The sequence below is a fragment of the Scyliorhinus canicula genome, chromosome 11 (assembly GCF_902713615.1).
Source record: "Scyliorhinus canicula chromosome 11, sScyCan1.1, whole genome shotgun sequence".
In the NCBI taxonomy this organism is placed as follows: Eukaryota; Metazoa; Chordata; class Chondrichthyes; order Carcharhiniformes; family Scyliorhinidae; genus Scyliorhinus; species Scyliorhinus canicula.
Window position 1 is genome coordinate 168,600,854 of NC_052156.1, and position 17,897 is coordinate 168,618,750.

Sequence of the window (17,897 nt, forward strand, 5' to 3'; positions counted from 1 at the left end):
CGGGAATCCCACCGCCAGCGATCAGCACGCCGTCTCCCGCTGAGAAACACGGAGCCGGGAATCCCACCGCCAGCGATCAGCACGCCGTCTCCAGCTGAGAAACACGGAGCCGGGAATCCCACCGCCAGCGATCAGCACGCCGTCTCCCACTGAGAAACACGGAGCCGGGAATCCCGCCGCCAGCGATCAGCACGCCGTCTCCCACTGAGAAACACGGGGCCGGGAATCCCACCGCCAGCGATCAGCACGCCGTCTCCGGCTGAGAAACACGGAGCCGGGAATCCCACCGCCAGCGATCAGCACGCCGTCTCCCGCTGAGAAACACGGAGCCGGGAATCCCACCGCCGGCGATCAGCACGCCGTCTCCCGCTGAGAAACACGGAGCCGGGAATCCCACCGCCAGCGATCAGCACGCCGTCTCCGGCTGAGAAACACGGAGCCGGGAATCCCACCGCCAGCGATCAGCACGCCGTCTCCCGCTGAGAAACACGGAGCCGGGAATCCCACCGCCAGCGATCAGCACACCGTCTCCCGCTGAGAAACACGGAGCCGGAGCCGGGAATCCCACCGCCAGCGATCAGCACGCCGTCTCCCACTGAGAAACACGGAGCCGGGAATCCCACCGCCAGCGATCAGCACGCCGTCTCCCACTGAGAAACACGGAGCCGGAGCCGGGAATCCCACCGCCAGCGATCAGCACGCCGTCTCCCGCTGAGAAACACGGAGCCGGGAATCCCACCGCCAGCGATCAGCACGCCGTCTCCCACTGAGAAACATGGAGCCGGGAATCCCACCGCCGGCGATCAGCACGCCGTCTCCCACTGAGAAACATGGAGCCGGGGATCCCACCGCCAGCGATCAGCACGCCGTCTCCCACTGAGAAACACGGAGCCGGAGCCGGGAATCCCACCGCCAGCGATCAGCACGCCGTCTCCGGCTGAGAAACACGGAGCCGGGAATCTCACCGCCAGCGATCAGCACGCCGTCTCCCGCTGAGAAACACAGAGCCGGAGCCGGGAATCCCACCGCCAGCGATCAGCACGCCGTCTCCCGCTGAGAAACACGGAGCCGGGAATCCCACCGCCAGCGATCAGCACGCCGTCTCCCGCTGAGAAACACGGAGCCGGGAATCCCACCGCCAGCGATCAGCACGCCGTCTCCCGCTGAGAAACACGGAGCCGGGAATCCCACCGCCAGCGATCAGCACGCCGTCTCCCGCTGAGAAACACGGAGCCGGGAATCCCACCGCCAGCGATCAGCACGCCGTCTCCCGCTGAGAAACACGGAGCCGGGAATCCCACCGCCAGTGATCAGCACGCCGTCTCCCGCTGAGAAACACGGAGCCGGAGCCGGGAATCTCACCGCCAGCGATCAGCACGCCGTCTCCAGCTGAGAAACACGGAGCCGGGAATCCCACCGCCAGCGATCAGCACGCCGTCTCCCGCTGAGAAACACGGAGCCGGGAATCCCACCGCCAGCGATCAGCACGCCGTCTCCCGCTGAGAAACACGGAGCCGGAGCCGTGAATCCCACCGCCAGCGATCAGCACGCCGTCTCCCGCTGAGAAACACGGAGCCGGGAATCCCACCGCCAGCGATCAGCACGCCGTCTCCCGCTGAGAAACACGGAGCCGGGAATCCCACCGCCAGCGATCAGCACGCCGTCTCCCGCTGAGAAACACGGAGCCGGGAATCTCACCGCCAGCGATCAGCACGCTGTCTCCCGCTGAGAAACACGGAGCCGGAGCCGGGAATCCCGCCGCCAGCGATCAGCACGCTGTCTCCCGCTGAGAAACACGGAGCCGGAGCCGGGAATCCCACCGCCAGCGATCAGCACGCCGTCTCCAGCTGAGAAACACGGAGCCGGGAATCCCACCGCCAGCGATCAGCACGCCGTCTCCCACTGAGAAACACGGAGCCGGGAATCCCACCGCCAGCGATCAGCACGCCGTCTCCCGCTGAGAAACACGGAGCCGGGAATCCCACCGCCAGCGATCAGCACGCCGTCTCCCACTGAGAAACACGGAGCCGGGAATCTCACCGCCAGCGATCAGCACGCCGTCTCCCGCTGAGAAACACGGAGCCGGGAATCCCGCTGCCAGCGATCAGCACGCCGTCTCCAGCTGAGAAACACGGAGCCGGGAATCCCACCGCCAGCGATCAGCACGCCGTCTCCAGCTGAGAAACACGGAGCCGGGAATCCCGCTGCCAGCGATCAGCACGCCGTCTCCCGCTGAGAAACACGGAGCCGGGAATCCCACCGCCAGCGATCAGCACGCCGTCTCCCGCTGAGAAACACGGAGCCGGGAATCCCACCGCCAGCGATCAGCACGCCGTCTCCCGCTGAGAAACACGGAGCCGGAGCCGGGAATCCCACCGCCAGCGATCAGCACGCCGTCTCCCGCTGAGAAACACGGAGCCGGAGCCGGGGATCCCACCGCCAGCGATCAGCACGCCGTCTCCCGCTGAGAAACACGGAGCCGGGAATCCCACCGCCAGCGATCAGCACGCCGTCTCCCGCTGAGAAACACGGAGCCGGGAATCCCACCGCCAGCGATCAGCACGCCGTCTCCCGCTGAGAAACACGGAGCCGGGAATCCCACCGCCAGCGATCAGCACGCCGTCTCCCGCTGAGAAACACGGAGCCGGAGCCGGGAATCCCACCGCCAGCGATCAGCACGCCGTCTCCCGCTGAGAAACACGGAGCCGGGAATCCCACCGCCAGCGATCAGCACGCCGTCTCCCGCTGAGAAACACGGAGCCGGGAATCCCACCGCCAGCGATCAGCACGCCGTCTCCCGCTGAGAAACACGGAGCCGGAGCCGGGAATCCCACCGCCAGCGATCAGCACGCCGTCTCCCGCTGAGAAACACGGAGCCGGAGCCGGGAATCCCGCCGCCAGCGATCAGCACACCGTCTCCCGCTGAGAAACACGGAGCCGGGAATCCCGCCGCCAGTGATCAGCACGCCGTCTCCCGCTGAGAAACACGGGGCCGGGAATCCCACCGCCAGCGATCAGCACGCCGTCTCCCGCTGAGAAACACGGAGCCGGGAATCCCACCGCCAGCGATCAGCACGCCGTCTCCAGCTGAGAAACACGGAGCCGGGAATCCCACCGCCAGCGATCAGCACGCCGTCTCCCGCTGAGAAACACGGAGCCGGGAATCCCACCGCCAGCGATCAGCACGCCGTCTCCCGCTGAGAAACACGGAGCCGGGAATCCCACCGCCAGCGATCAGCACGCCGTCTCCAGCTGAGAAACACGGAGCCGGGAATCCCACCGCCAGCGATCAGCACGCCGTCTCCCACTGAGAAACACGGAGCCGGGAATCCCGCCGCCAGCGATCAGCACGCCGTCTCCCACTGAGAAACACGGGGCCGGGAATCCCACCGCCAGCGATCAGCACGCCGTCTCCGGCTGAGAAACACGGAGCCGGGAATCCCACCGCCAGCGATCAGCACGCCGTCTCCCGCTGAGAAACACGGAGCCGGGAATCCCACCGCCAGCGATCAGCACACCGTCTCCCGCTGAGAAACACGGAGCCGGAGCCGGGAATCCCACCGCCAGCGATCAGCACGCCGTCTCCCACTGAGAAACACGGAGCCGGGAATCCCACCGCCAGCGATCAGCACGCCGTCTCCCACTGAGAAACACGGAGCCGGAGCCGGGAATCCCACCGCCAGCGATCAGCACGCCGTCTCCCGCTGAGAAACACGGAGCCGGGAATCCCACCGCCAGCGATCAGCACGCCGTCTCCCACTGAGAAACATGGAGCCGGGAATCCCACCGCCGGCGATCAGCACGCCGTCTCCCACTGAGAAACATGGAGCCGGGAATCCCACCGCCAGCGATCAGCACGCCGTCTCCCACTGAGAAACACGGAGCCGGAGCCGGGAATCCCACCGCCAGCGATCAGCACGCCGTCTCCGGCTGAGAAACACGGAGCCGGGAATCTCACCGCCAGCGATCAGCACGCCGTCTCCCGCTGAGAAACACAGAGCCGGAGCCGGGAATCCCACCGCCAGCGATCAGCACGCCGTCTCCCACTGAGAAACACGGAGCCGGGAATCCCACCGCCAGCGATCAGCACGCCGTCTCCCGCTGAGAAACACGGAGCCGGGAATCCCACCGCCAGCGATCAGCACGCCGTCTCCCGCTGAGAAACACGGAGCCGGGAATCCCACCGCCAGCGATCAGCACGCCGTCTCCCGCTGAGAAACACGGAGCCGGGAATCCCACCGCCAGCGATCAGCACGCCGTCTCCCGCTGAGAAACACGGAGCCGGGAATCCCACCGCCAGTGATCAGCACGCCGTCTCCCGCTGAGAAACACGGAGCCGGAGCCGGGAATCTCACCGCCAGCGATCAGCACGCCGTCTCCAGCTGAGAAACACGGAGCCCGGAATCCCACCGCCAGCGATCAGCACGCCGTCTCCCGCTGAGAAACACGGAGCCGGGAATCCCACCGCCAGCGATCAGCACGCCGTCTCCCGCTGAGAAACACGGAGCCGGAGCCGTGAATCCCACCGCCAGCGATCAGCACGCCGTCTCCCGCTGAGAAACACGGAGCCGGGAATCCCACCGCCAGCGATCAGCACGCCGTCTCCCGCTGAGAAACACGGAGCCGGGAATCTCACCGCCAGCGATCAGCACGCCGTCTCCCGCTGAGAAACACGGAGCCGGGAATCTCACCGCCAGCGATCAGCACGCTGTCTCCCGCTGAGAAACACGGAGCCGGAGCCGGGAATCCCGCCGCCAGCGATCAGCACGCCGTCTCCAGCTGAGAAACACGGAGCCGGGAATCCCACCGCCAGCGATCAGCACGCCGTCTCCAGCTGAGAAACACGGAGCCGGGAATCCCGCTGCCAGCGATCAGCACGCCGTCTCCCGCTGAGAAACACGGAGCCGGGAATCCCACCGCCAGCGATCAGCACGCCGTCTCCCGCTGAGAAACACGGAGCCGGGAATCCCACCGCCAGCGATCAGCACGCCGTCTCCCGCTGAGAAACACGGAGCCGGAGCCGGGAATCCCACCGCCAGCGATCAGCACGCCGTCTCCCGCTGAGAAACACGGAGCCGGAGCCGGGGATCCCACCGCCAGCGATCAGCACGCCGTCTCCCGCTGAGAAACACGGAGCCGGGAATCCCGCTGCCAGCGATCAGCACGCCGTCTCCAGCTGAGAAACACGGAGCCGGGAATCCCACCGCCAGCGATCAGCACGCCGTCTCCAGCTGAGAAACACGGAGCCGGGAATCCCGCTGCCAGCGATCAGCACGCCGTCTCCCGCTGAGAAACACGGAGCCGGGAATCCCACCGCCAGCGATCAGCACGCCGTCTCCGGCTGAGAAACACGGAGCCGGGAATCTCACCGCCAGCGATCAGCACGCCGTCTCCCGCTGAGAAACACAGAGCCGGAGCCGGGAATCCCACCGCCAGCGATCAGCACGCCGTCTCCCGCTGAGAAACACGGAGCCGGGAATCTCACCGCCAGCGATCAGCACGCCGTCTCCCGCTGAGAAACACGGAGCCGGAGCCGGGAATCCCACCGCCAGCGATCAGCACGCCGTCTCCCGCTGAGAAACACGGAGCCGGAGCCGGGGATCCCACCGCCAGCGATCAGCACGCCGTCTCCCGCTGAGAAACACGGAGCCGGGAATCCCGCTGCCAGCGATCAGCACGCCGTCTCCAGCTGAGAAACACGGAGCCGGGAATCCCACCGCCAGCGATCAGCACGCCGTCTCCAGCTGAGAAACACGGAGCCGGGAATCCCGCTGCCAGCGATCAGCACGCCGTCTCCCGCTGAGAAACACGGAGCCGGGAATCCCACCGCCAGCGATCAGCACGCCGTCTCCGGCTGAGAAACACGGAGCCGGGAATCTCACCGCCAGCGATCAGCACGCCGTCTCCCGCTGAGAAACACAGAGCCGGAGCCGGGAATCCCACCGCCAGCGATCAGCACGCCGTCTCCGGCTGAGAAACACGGAGCCGGGAATCTCACCGCCAGCGATCAGCACGCCGTCTCCCGCTGAGAAACACAGAGCCGGAGCCGGGAATCCCACCGCCAGCGATCAGCACGCCGTCTCCCGCTGAGAAACACGGAGCCGGGAATCCCACCGCCAGCGATCAGCACGCCGTCTCCCGCTGAGAAACACGGAGCCGGGAATCCCACCGCCAGCGATCAGCACGCCGTCTCCCGCTGAGAAACACGGAGCCGGGAATCCCACCGCCAGCGATCAGCACGCCGTCTCCCGCTGAGAAACACGGAGCCGGGAATCCCACCGCCAGCGATCAGCACGCCGTCTCCCACTGAGAAACACGGAGCCGGGAATCTCACCGCCAGCGATCAGCACGCCGTCTCCCGCTGAGAAACACGGAGCCGGGAATCCCGCTGCCAGCGATCAGCACGCCGTCTCCAGCTGAGAAACACGGAGCCGGGAATCCCACCGCCAGCGATCAGCACGCCGTCTCCAGCTGAGAAACACGGAGCCGGGAATCCCGCTGCCAGCGATCAGCACGCCGTCTCCCGCTGAGAAACACGGAGCCGGGAATCCCACCGCCAGCGATCAGCACGCCGTCTCCCACTGAGAAACATGGAGCCGGGAATCCCACCGCCGGCGATCAGCACGCCGTCTCCCACTGAGAAACATGGAGCCGGGAATCCCACCGCCAGCGATCAGCACGCCGTCTCCCGCTGAGAAACACGGAGCCGGAGCCGGGAATCCCACCGCCAGCGATCAGCACGCCGTCTCCGGCTGAGAAACACGGAGCCGGGAATCTCACCGCCAGCGATCAGCACGCCGTCTCCCGCTGAGAAACACAGAGCCGGAGCCGGGAATCCCACCGCCAGCGATCAGCACGCCGTCTCCCGCTGAGAAACACGGAGCCGGGAATCCCACCGCCAGCGATCAGCACGCCGTCTCCCGCTGAGAAACACGGAGCCGGGAATCCCACCGCCAGCGATCAGCACGCCGTCTCCCGCTGAGAAACACGGAGCCGGGAATCCCACCGCCAGCGATCAGCACGCCGTCTCCCGCTGAGAAACACGGAGCCGGGAATCTCACCGCCAGCGATCAGCACGCCGTCTCCCGCTGAGAAACACGGAGCCGGGAATCCCACCGCCAGCGATCAGCACGCCGTCTCCAGCTGAGAAACACGGAGCCGGGAATCCCACCGCCAGCGATCAGCACGCCGTCTCCCACTGAGAAACACGGAGCCGGGAATCCCGCCGCCAGCGATCAGCACGCCGTCTCCCACTGAGAAACACGGGGCCGGGAATCCCACCGCCAGCGATCAGCACGCCGTCTCCGGCTGAGAAACACGGAGCCGGGAATCCCACCGCCAGCGATCAGCACGCCGTCTCCCGCTGAGAAACACGGAGCCGGGAATCCCACCGCCGGCGATCAGCACGCCGTCTCCCGCTGAGAAACACGGAGCCGGGAATCCCACCGCCAGCGATCAGCACGCCGTCTCCGGCTGAGAAACACGGAGCCGGGACTCCCACCGCCAGCGATCAGCACGCCGTCTCCCGCTGAGAAACACGGAGCCGGGAATCCCACCGCCAGCGATCAGCACACCGTCTCCCGCTGAGAAACACGGAGCCGGAGCCGGGAATCCCACCGCCAGCGATCAGCACGCCGTCTCCCACTGAGAAACACGGAGCCGGGAATCCCACCGCCAGCGATCAGCACGCCGTCTCCCACTGAGAAACACGGAGCCGGAGCCGGGAATCCCACCGCCAGCGATCAGCACGCCGTCTCCCGCTGAGAAACACGGAGCCGGGAATCCCACCGCCAGCGATCAGCACGCCGTCTCCCACTGAGAAACATGGAGCCGGGAATCCCACCGCCAGCGATCAGCACGCCGTCTCCCACTGAGAAACATGGAGCCGGGAATCCCACCGCCAGCGATCAGCACGCCGTCTCCCACTGAGAAACACGGAGCCGGAGCCGGGAATCCCACCGCCAGCGATCAGCACGCCGTCTCCGGCTGAGAAACACGGAGCCGGGAATCTCACCGCCAGCGATCAGCACGCCGTCTCCCGCTGAGAAACACGGAGCCGGGAATCTCACCGCCAGCGATCAGCACGCCGTCTCCCGCTGAGAAACACGGAGCCGGGAATCCCACCGCCAGCGATCAGCACGCCGTCTCCGGCTGAGAAACACGGAGCCGGGAATCCCACCGCCAGCGATCAGCACGCCGTCTCCCGCTGAGAAACACGGAGCCGGGAATCCCACCGCCAGCGATCAGCACGCCGTCTCCCGCTTTGAAACACGGAGCCGGGAATCCCGCCGCCAGCGATCAGCACGCCGTCTCCCGCTGAGAAACACGGAGCCGGGAATCCCACCGCCAGTGATCAGCACGCCGTCTCCCGCTGAGAAACACGAAGCCGGAGCCGGGAATCCCACCGCCAGCGATCAGCACGCCGTCTCCCGCTGAGAAACACGGAGCCGGGAATCCCACCGCCAGCGATCAGCACGCCGTCTCCAGCTGAGAAACACGGAGCCGGGAATCCCACCGCCAGCGATCAGCACGCCGTCTCCTGCTGAGAAACACGGAGCCGGGAATCCCACCGCCAGCGATCAGCACGCCGTCTCCCGCTGAGAAACACGGAGCCGGGAATCCCACCGCCAGCGATCAGCACGCCGTCTCCTGCTGAGAAACACGGAGCCGGGAATCCCACCGCCAGCGATCAGCACGCCGTCTCCCGCTGAGAAACACGGAGCCGGAGCTGGAAATCCCACCGCCAGGGATCAGCACGCCGTCTCCCGCTGAGAAACACGGAGCCGGGAATCCCACCGCCAGCGATCAGCACGCCGTCTCCCGCTGAGAAACACGGAGCCGGGAATCCCACCGCCAGCGATCAGCACGCCGTCTCCCGCTGAGAAACACGGAGCCGGGAATCCCACCGCCAGCGATCAGCACGCCGTCTCCAGCTGAGAAACATGGAGCCGGGAATCCCACCGCCAGCGATCAGCACGCCGTCTCCCGCTGAGAAACACGGAGCCGGGAATCCCACCACCAGCGATCAGCACGCCGTCTCCCGCTGAGAAACACGGAGCCGGGAATCTCACCGCCAGCGATCAGCACGCCGTCTCCAGCTGAGAAACACGGAGCCGGGAATCCCACCGCCAGCGATCAGCACGCCGTCTCCCGCTGAGAAACATGGAGCCGGGAATCCCGCTGCCAGCGATCAGCACACCGTCTCCAGCTGAGAAACACGGAGCCGGGAATCCCACCGCCAGCGATCAGCACGCCGTCTCCCGCTGAGAAACACGGAGCCGGGAATCCCACCGCCAGCGATCAGCACGCCGTCTCCCGCTGAGAAACACGGAGCCGGGAATCCCACCGCCAGCGATCAGCACGCCGTCTCCCGCTGAGAAACACGGAACCGGGAATCCCACCGCCAGCGATCAGCACGCCGTCTCCCGCTGAGAAACACGGAGCCGGGAATCCCGCCGCCAGCGATCAGCACACCGTCTCCCACTGAGAAACACGGAGCCGGAGCCGGGAATCCCACCGCCAGCGATCAGCACGCCGTCTCCCACTGAGAAACACGGAGCCGGGAATCTCACCGCCAGCGATCAGCACGCCGTCTCCAGCTGAGAAACACGGAGCCGGGAATCCCGCTGCCAGCGATCAGCACGCCGTCTCCCGCTGAGAAACACGGAGCCGGGAATCCCACCGCCAGCGATCAGCACGCCGTCTCCCGCTGAGAAACACGGAGCCGGGAATCCCACCGCCAGCGATCAGCACGCCGTCTCCCGCTGAGAAACACGGAGCCGGAGCCGGGAATCCCACCGCCAGCGATCAGCACGCCGTCTCCCGCTGAGAAACATGGAGCCGGGAATCCCGCCGCCAGCGATCAGCACGCCGTCTCCTGCTGAGAAACACGGAGCCGGGAATCCCACCGCCAGCGATCAGCACGCCGTCTCCCGCTGAGAAACACGGAGCCGGAGCCGGGAATCCCACCGCCAGCGATCAGCACGCCGTCTCCCGCTGAGAAACACGGAGCCGGGAATCCCACCGCCAGCGATCAGCACGCCGTCTCCGGCTGAGAAACACGGAGCCGGAGCCGGGAATCCCACCACCAGCGATCAGCACGCCGTCTCCCGCTGAGAAACACGGAGCCGGGAATCCCACCGCCAGTGATCAGCACGCCGTCTCCCGCTGAGAAACACGGAGCCGGGAATCCCACCGCCAGCGATCAGCACGCCGTCTCCCGCTGAGAAACACGGAGCCGGGAATCCCACCGCCAGCGATCAGCACGCCGTCTCCCGCTGAGAAACACGGAGCCGGAGCCGGGAATCCCGCCGCCAGCGATCAGCACACCGTCTCCCGCTGAGAAACACGGAGCCGGGAATCCCACCGCCAGCGATCAGCACGCCGTCTCCCGCTGAGAAACACGGAGCCGGAGCCGGGAATCTCACCGCCAGCGATCAGCACGCCGTCTCCCGCTGAGAAACACGGAGCCGGGAATCCCACCGCCAGCGATCAGCACGCCGTCTCCCGCTGAGAAACACGGAGCCGGGAATCCCACCGCCAGCGATCAGCACACCGTCTCCAGCTGAGAAACACGGAGCCGGGAATCCCACCGCCAGCGATCAGCACGCCGTCTCCCGCTGAGAAACACGGAGCCGCGAATCCCGCCGCCAGCGATCAGCACGCCGTCTCCAGCTGAGAAACACGGAGCCGGGAATCCCACCGCCAGCGATCAGCACGCCGTCTCCCGCTGAGAAACACGGAGCCGCGAATCCCGCCGCCAGCGATCAGCACGCCGTCTCCAGCTGAGAAACACGGAGCCGGGAATCCCACCGCCAGCGATCAGCACGCCGTCTCCCGCTGAGAAACACGGAGCCGGGAATCTCACCGCCAGCGATCAGCACGCCGTCTCCCGCTGAGAAACACGGAGCCGGAGCCGGGAATCCCACCGCCAGCGATCAGCACGCCGTCTCCCGCTGAGAAACACGGAGCCGGAGCCGGGAATCCCACCGCCAGCGATCAGCACGCCGTCTCCCACTGAGAAACATGGAGCCGGGAATCCCACCGCCAGCGATCAGCACGCCGTCTCCCACTGAGAAACACGGAGCCGGAGCCGGGAATCCCACCGCCAGCGATCAGCACGCCGTCTCCGGCTGAGAAACACGGAGCCGGGAATCTCACCGCCAGCGATCAGCACGCCGTCTCCCGCTGAGAAACACGGAGCCGGGAATCTCACCGCCAGCGATCAGCACGCCGTCTCCCGCTGAGAAACACGGAGCCGGGAATCCCACCGCCAGCGATCAGCACGCCGTCTCCGGCTGAGAAACACGGAGCCGGGAATCCCACCGCCAGCGATCAGCACGCCGTCTCCCGCTGAGAAACACGGAGCCGGGAATCCCACCGCCAGTGATCAGCACGCCGTCTCCCGCTGAGAAACACGGAGCCGGGAATCCCACCGCCGGCGATCAGCACGCCGTCTCCCGCTGAGAAACACGGAGCCGGGAATCTCACCGCCAGCGATCAGCACGCCGTCTCCCGCTGAGAAACACGGAGCCGGGAATCCCACCGCCAGCGATCAGCACGCCGTCTCCCGCTGAGAAACACGGAGCCGGGAATCCCACCGCCAGCGATCAGCACGCCGTCTCCCGCTGAGAAACACGGAGCCGGGAATCCCGCCGCCAGCGATCAGCACGCCGTCTCCCGCTGAGAAACACGGAGCCGGGAATCCCACCGCCAGTGATCAGCACGCCGTCTCCCGCTGAGAAACACGAAGCCGGAGCCGGGAATCCCACCGCCAGCGATCAGCACGCCGTCTCCCGCTGAGAAACACGGAGCCGGGAATCCCACCGCCAGCGATCAGCACGCCGTCTCCCGCTGAGAAACACGGAGCCGGGAATCCCACCGCCAGCGATCAGCACGCCGTCTCCCGCTGAGAAACACGGAGCCGGGAATCCCACCGCCAGCGATCAGCACGCCGTCTCCCGCTGAGAAACACGGAGCCGGAGCCGGGAATCCCACCGCCAGCGATCAGCACGCCGTCTCCCGCTGAGAAACACGGAGCCGGGAATCCCACCGCCAGCGATCAGCACGCCGTCTCCCGCTGAGAAACATGGAGCCGGGAATCCCACCGCCAGCGATCAGCACGCCGTCTCCCGCTGAGAAACACGGAGCCGGGAATCCCACCGCCAGCGATCAGCACGCCGTCTCCCGCTGAGAAACACGGAGCCGGAGCCGGGAATCCCACCGCCAGCGATCAGCACGCCGTCTCCCGCTGAGAAACACGGAGCCGGGAATCCCACCGCCGATGTGATGACATCATCGGGGGACTCCAGTGAAATTGCCGTCCCCGGGTGTTTAGCGACATGGCCGGCATCCTGGCTGCGCAAACCTGGCTCAGTTGGGCGTTGAATGTTTATGATACTACAAAATTTAGCTCACCCAGAAAAACCAGGAGATAAGTCCAACACCAAATTAATAAGAATCTTGGAGCTGTTATGACACCTTAGGCAAGTGTGCGGTCAATTCCAGCCCCACTCATCCCGGGGTCACAACACAAGTGAATTTACCAATTCTCCCTGTAAAAATTCCCAAAGGCTTTGGGCCTTGGCTGGCCAATAATTTGAGTCACCAGGTTTGTAAGTTTAAACACAATTACTGTTTATGTACAGCAGAAATAAAGATGAAATATGTACTAATTCAGCTGGATAATGAACAAGCTAACCTACTGCCCCCCCCCCCCCTTTAACTGTCCCACCCTCTACCGACACATCCAAGGCAAACAAACACAGAGTGGGGGAAGGGGGTAAAAATAATAAGGATTATTATTAGGCAGCAGACTATCGTTGGGAGAGACACTTCAGTTTTAATTAAACTGGACCTTCAATCTTCTCGGTTATGGGTCCCCTGATGAGTAGTGACATCAGAGTGGGTGTTTGCGCAGGATTTGCAATTCTCCATCCATTTAATGAGCAAAGCTCTGAATAAAACCTCTCACCCTGTTTGAAAGTATGTGGTCACCCCCATCCATTTTCTCTTTGTGACAACAAAGAAATACAACAGACAAATAATATAGTTGCATCAGAAGTAATGTAGAGAAAGTTTTCATGGCGCATTCTGGGATGACGGGCTTATCTTACAAATAAAGTTTGAACGGTTTGAGCCAATACCCGTTGAAGTTACGGAGATTGAGAGGTGATGTTATTGAAACGTAACACCTTGAGGGGATTTCACCGGGTGGATATTTCCCCTTGTGGGTGAGACCAGCGCTGGGGACACAGTTTAAAATAAAAGGTCTCCCATTTCAGATGGAGATAGGGGCTATTATTTCTTTCAGAAGGCTGTCAGAGTATGAAATTGTCTTTGCCAGAAAGCAGTGGTGGCTGGCCCACTGAATTTATTCAAGGTTGAGTTATACAGGTTTTTGATTGACAAGAGAGTCAAGAATTATTGGGGGACAGGCAACAAAGTCTGCGCGGCACGGTAACACAGTGGTTAGCGCTGTTGCTTCACAGCTTCAGGGCCCCGGGTTCGATTCCTGGCTTGGGTCATTGTCTGTGCGGAGTCTGCACGTTCTCCCCGTGTCAGCGTGGGTTTCCTCCGGGTGCTCCGGTTTCCTCCCACAAGTCCTGAAAGACGTGCTGTTAGGTGAATTGAACGTTCTGAACTCTCCCTCTGTGTACCCGAACAGGCGGCGGAATGTGGCGACTAGGGGATTTTCACAGTAACTTCATTGCAGTGTTAATGTAAGCCTACTTGTGACAATAATAAAAATTATCATTATTATTCCCTCAACCGACCTTAATTATATATTCAAATTCTACACCTGGATTGGGGCTAATTTTCTCACCCAAAGAATAATTAAGTCAAACTGAGACTATTTCATATTTGTTATGGCATAACTCCTTCAAATATGATCAATAGACACAAACCTTTAAATAAGTAAGTGAAAATGTGGAAACAATACTCGGTCTCCAAGGCTTCCAAAAGGTTTGAGATTTTGGACTGCCGGACAAAATGTAACTGAACAATAGCCAGATGTCTTTAATGTTGGTTGGACCACACTTGGAGTATGACGTAGCCACTTGTGATCCACATACTTCTCAAAACATTACCCCCTGTGGTAAAGTTCAGTGGTAGACAGCTCGTTTCATTTGAAGCAATAACCTATGAGATTCTAGTGTCTCCCAGTTAGTCACATCGCGAGGCTGGCAGTCTCCGGATCTAAAGAAATATTGTTGATGTGCCTCTACTAAATTTTAAATGGACAATTAAACATTTACCAGCAATACATTCATCCCAAAAGTGACTGAGCTCAAAGCATTCAGAACTGCTCCAATGTAAACACTCCAATGTACTTCCTTTGCTAATTCCTTTTCCCAAGAGAAATTAAGGATGAGAACAATCTTCCACAAGCCTTAACCTCCATGTCCACCAAGGATTCATTTAAGGACATTTTTTTGAACTTTTAAAATTAATGTTACCATCGTCTGTACTCATTGTGCGTCTCTCAAGAAAATTCCCTGGTGGAAGACTTTGGAGAGAAACCTGACCAAGTACCAATATACAATCCTCATAAGCATATGGATACTAATCTGCATATGTAAACATTGCTGGTAATTGGAATTAAAGGCGATATGTTAGTTACAATTGGTTAAATATACAAGATTGTCTTGCAAGATGTCTTTACAACATGAGCAGTGGTGGCCATCTCTCAGAAATGTACTACGGCTTTATCATTCTAGTCAACCCATGTAAAGTGTAACTTTAGTGTAAAGCTGGAGGTGCACCGCGCCCAGCAATGCAGGATTCACTGTACCTGCAATTAATTTCAGAATGGACAGTAGTTTTTAATTGAATTATATTGGATTAATTAGTGAGTTTGTAGAGCTGGGGAGTGGCGGGGTGGGGGGGGGGGGGGGGGGGGGGGGAGTGGCGGGGGTGGGGGGGGGGGGGGGGGGGCAATAGGTGACATATTTCCCCTTCTGCCTTGCTGGAATGTAAAAGGTGGGTAACAGATTTGAAGTGGAAAAGAAACCTTGGAAATCTCCTCTTGGGTCTGACGAGTGTGGGAAATGCATGTTGGCCTTTTACCAAGGTAGACCGGTACGTTTTCTTATTTCGAGGAGGATAATAACATCAGTGGAGATTTCTTGAACATTTTAAAATTCATTTCATTAAAATAAATTAGTTTATTGATTGAATGCTGATCAGTCCACCTCCGAGCACCTCCCAGAATTCTGTGAACACGCCCACGTTATCGTGGTCACAATACAACTGGGCAGTAGGGCCATCCACCCCTGAGTGGAACTCTGCTTCAGAGGTGGCGTTAAACCTGGGAGAATATCCAATGAAGACTGAAATTTGTAAAATCACAATCTCAGTACCTGAAAGAACATTTGAAGAATATTCCACAAAATAGCTGTTTGCTGGGTTGGAGGTGGGCAGTAGTTTTAACTGTGCATTTATAAAATGTAATTATGTGTCTTTGAAGCTGATGGAAAGTTCTGAAATAATGGGCTCGATTATAATGGCCTCAAGGGGCGTCGTACCAGCGCACCGGTATTTTCCTCACAATGTGGAGGGGGTGGGCTTATGCCATGTAGGAGGTCTGGCAGAATTAACTGTACGAGTGGTGTCAGGCAGAGTGGTAGGGGGCACCCTCCCATGTAGGCCCCCCTCAGCACAGAAGTGGCATCCAACCACCCCTCCCTCCCTTATTGAGACAGGCTGGCGGGCTTCAGTGAGACCTTCGACCCCGGACTCACATGAACACCTGGGTTTGGCGGCCTGAGCAGTGGCCATTGCTTCTGGCTGGTGCTGCTGGGACTACTGAATTGGGAGCCATCTGATGGTGAACAGCTCCCCGAGACGAGACTTCCTCCTGAGGTAGGGGGAGGAAGACACTGCTGCACAGAGAGCAGCTGTCCACCCCCTGACCTTCTGCAGGAGGTGGAGAGAGAGTTGGAGCAGAGACCACGGCACTCTGAAAATCAAACCAAAGAAGTAATAGCAAAAGATTAATGTAATCGTGAGCCCTGCACGATAAACAATGTGATTATAAAGTTATTTTATACTTTTCACAATGCACAACGATTGGCCGGACTTTTGTCTATTTTTGCTGTTGTGTCTTCTTCCCTTAGACAATTTGCACGAACATGAAAATATGGAGGAAAAGATTATCTACGGGGTGGAGAACAGCACCACATTTTTGGAATGTGTCCCTAAATCCCAGCGAGCCCTGGTTTCCTGGCAATTCCAGAGACAGAGTGAGGAACACAAAGATGAGGTACTGATTCCAGCTGCATGCTCAGAACTGCAGAGAGTGAAATCACTCCCGTGATATTCATACATTAACACAGAGTCTTAAACCGATATAAAGGAAAATTAATTCCATTAAAACACAATTGGTGCATTTTGTACCAATATCCTCAATTGTGATTTCAGCTTCTAGATGCTGCGTTTCATCCAGTCCTGGCTTCCTGAAGGTAACAACTAGAATTAGTGATTAAATGATTACTTTGCTCATGTTACAATTGGTGAATGGATTGCTCACCAAAGACCATATTAATTTGTTTACTTTGCTGCATCTCATTTCTCATATTGGTCTCACCTTTCCCGTCTCCTTAACCCCAAACGCATGCACTCTCAACTCCTCCCTCTCACACACCTCACTCTCACACACCTCACTCTCAACTCCTCCCTCTCACACACAGCCTCACACCTCACGCACACACACATCCTCACTCTCACACACATCCTCACACCTCACTCTCACACACATCCTCACACCTCACTCTCACACACATCCTCACTCACACACATCCTCACTCTCACACACCTCCCTCTCACACACCTCACTCTCACACACCTCACTCTCAACTCCTCCCTCTCACACACAGCCTCACACCTCCCTCTCACACACGGCCTCACAACTCACTCTCACACACATCCTCACTCTCACACACATCCTCACACCTCACTCTCACATACAGCCTCACACCTCACTCACACACACATCCTCACTCACACACATCCTCCCTCTCACATACATCCTCACACCTCACTCTCACACACAGCCTCACACCTCCCTCTCACACACGGCCTCACAACTCACTCTCACACACATCCTCACTCTCACACACATCCTCACACCTCCCTCTCACACACAGCCTCACACCTCACTCTCACACACATCCTCACACTCACTCTCACATACATCCTCACACCTCACTCTCACATACATCCTCACACCTCACTCTCACATACATCCTCACACCTCACTCTCACACACATCCTCACACCTCACTCTCACACACATCCTCACTCTCACACACAGCCTCACACCTCATTCTCACACATAGCCTCACACCTCACTCTCACACAGCCTCACTCACACACATCCTCACACCTCCCTCTCACACATATCCTCACTGACACACATCCTCACTCTCATACACATCCTCACACCTCCCTCGCACACACATCCTCACACTCACTCTCACACACCTCACTCTCACACACATCCTCACACCTCACTCTCACACACATCCTCACTGACACACATCCTCACTCTCATACACATCCTCACACCTCCCTCGCACACACATCCTCACACTCACTCTCACACACCTCACTCTCATACACATCCTCACACCTCACTCTCACACACCTCACTCTCACACACAGCCTCACTCACACACAGCCTCACACCTCACTCTCACACACATCCTCACACCTCCCTCTCACACACATCCTCACTCTCACACACATCCTCACACCTCACTCTCACACACATCCTCACACCTCACTCTCACACACAGCCTCACACCTCACTCTCACACACATCCTCACTCTCACACACATCCTCACTCTCACACACCTCACTCACACACAGCCTCACACTCACTCTCACACACCTC

General features: G+C 60.3%; 1 protein-coding gene across 2 annotated transcripts in view; it reads left to right on the plus strand.

Annotated features, from left to right (window-relative positions):
- Window positions 1-17,897, plus strand: part of sema3ab (sema domain, immunoglobulin domain (Ig), short basic domain, secreted, (semaphorin) 3Ab) — a 285,635-nt gene that overhangs the window by 262,453 nt on the left and 5,285 nt on the right. For both annotated transcript variants that reach the window (XM_038811984.1, XM_038811983.1), the window contains exon 16: window positions 16,119-16,264. In XM_038811984.1, coding sequence (XP_038667912.1) covers window positions 16,119-16,264 — 146 coding nt within the window. The remainder of the gene's footprint in view (window positions 1-16,118; window positions 16,265-17,897) is intronic.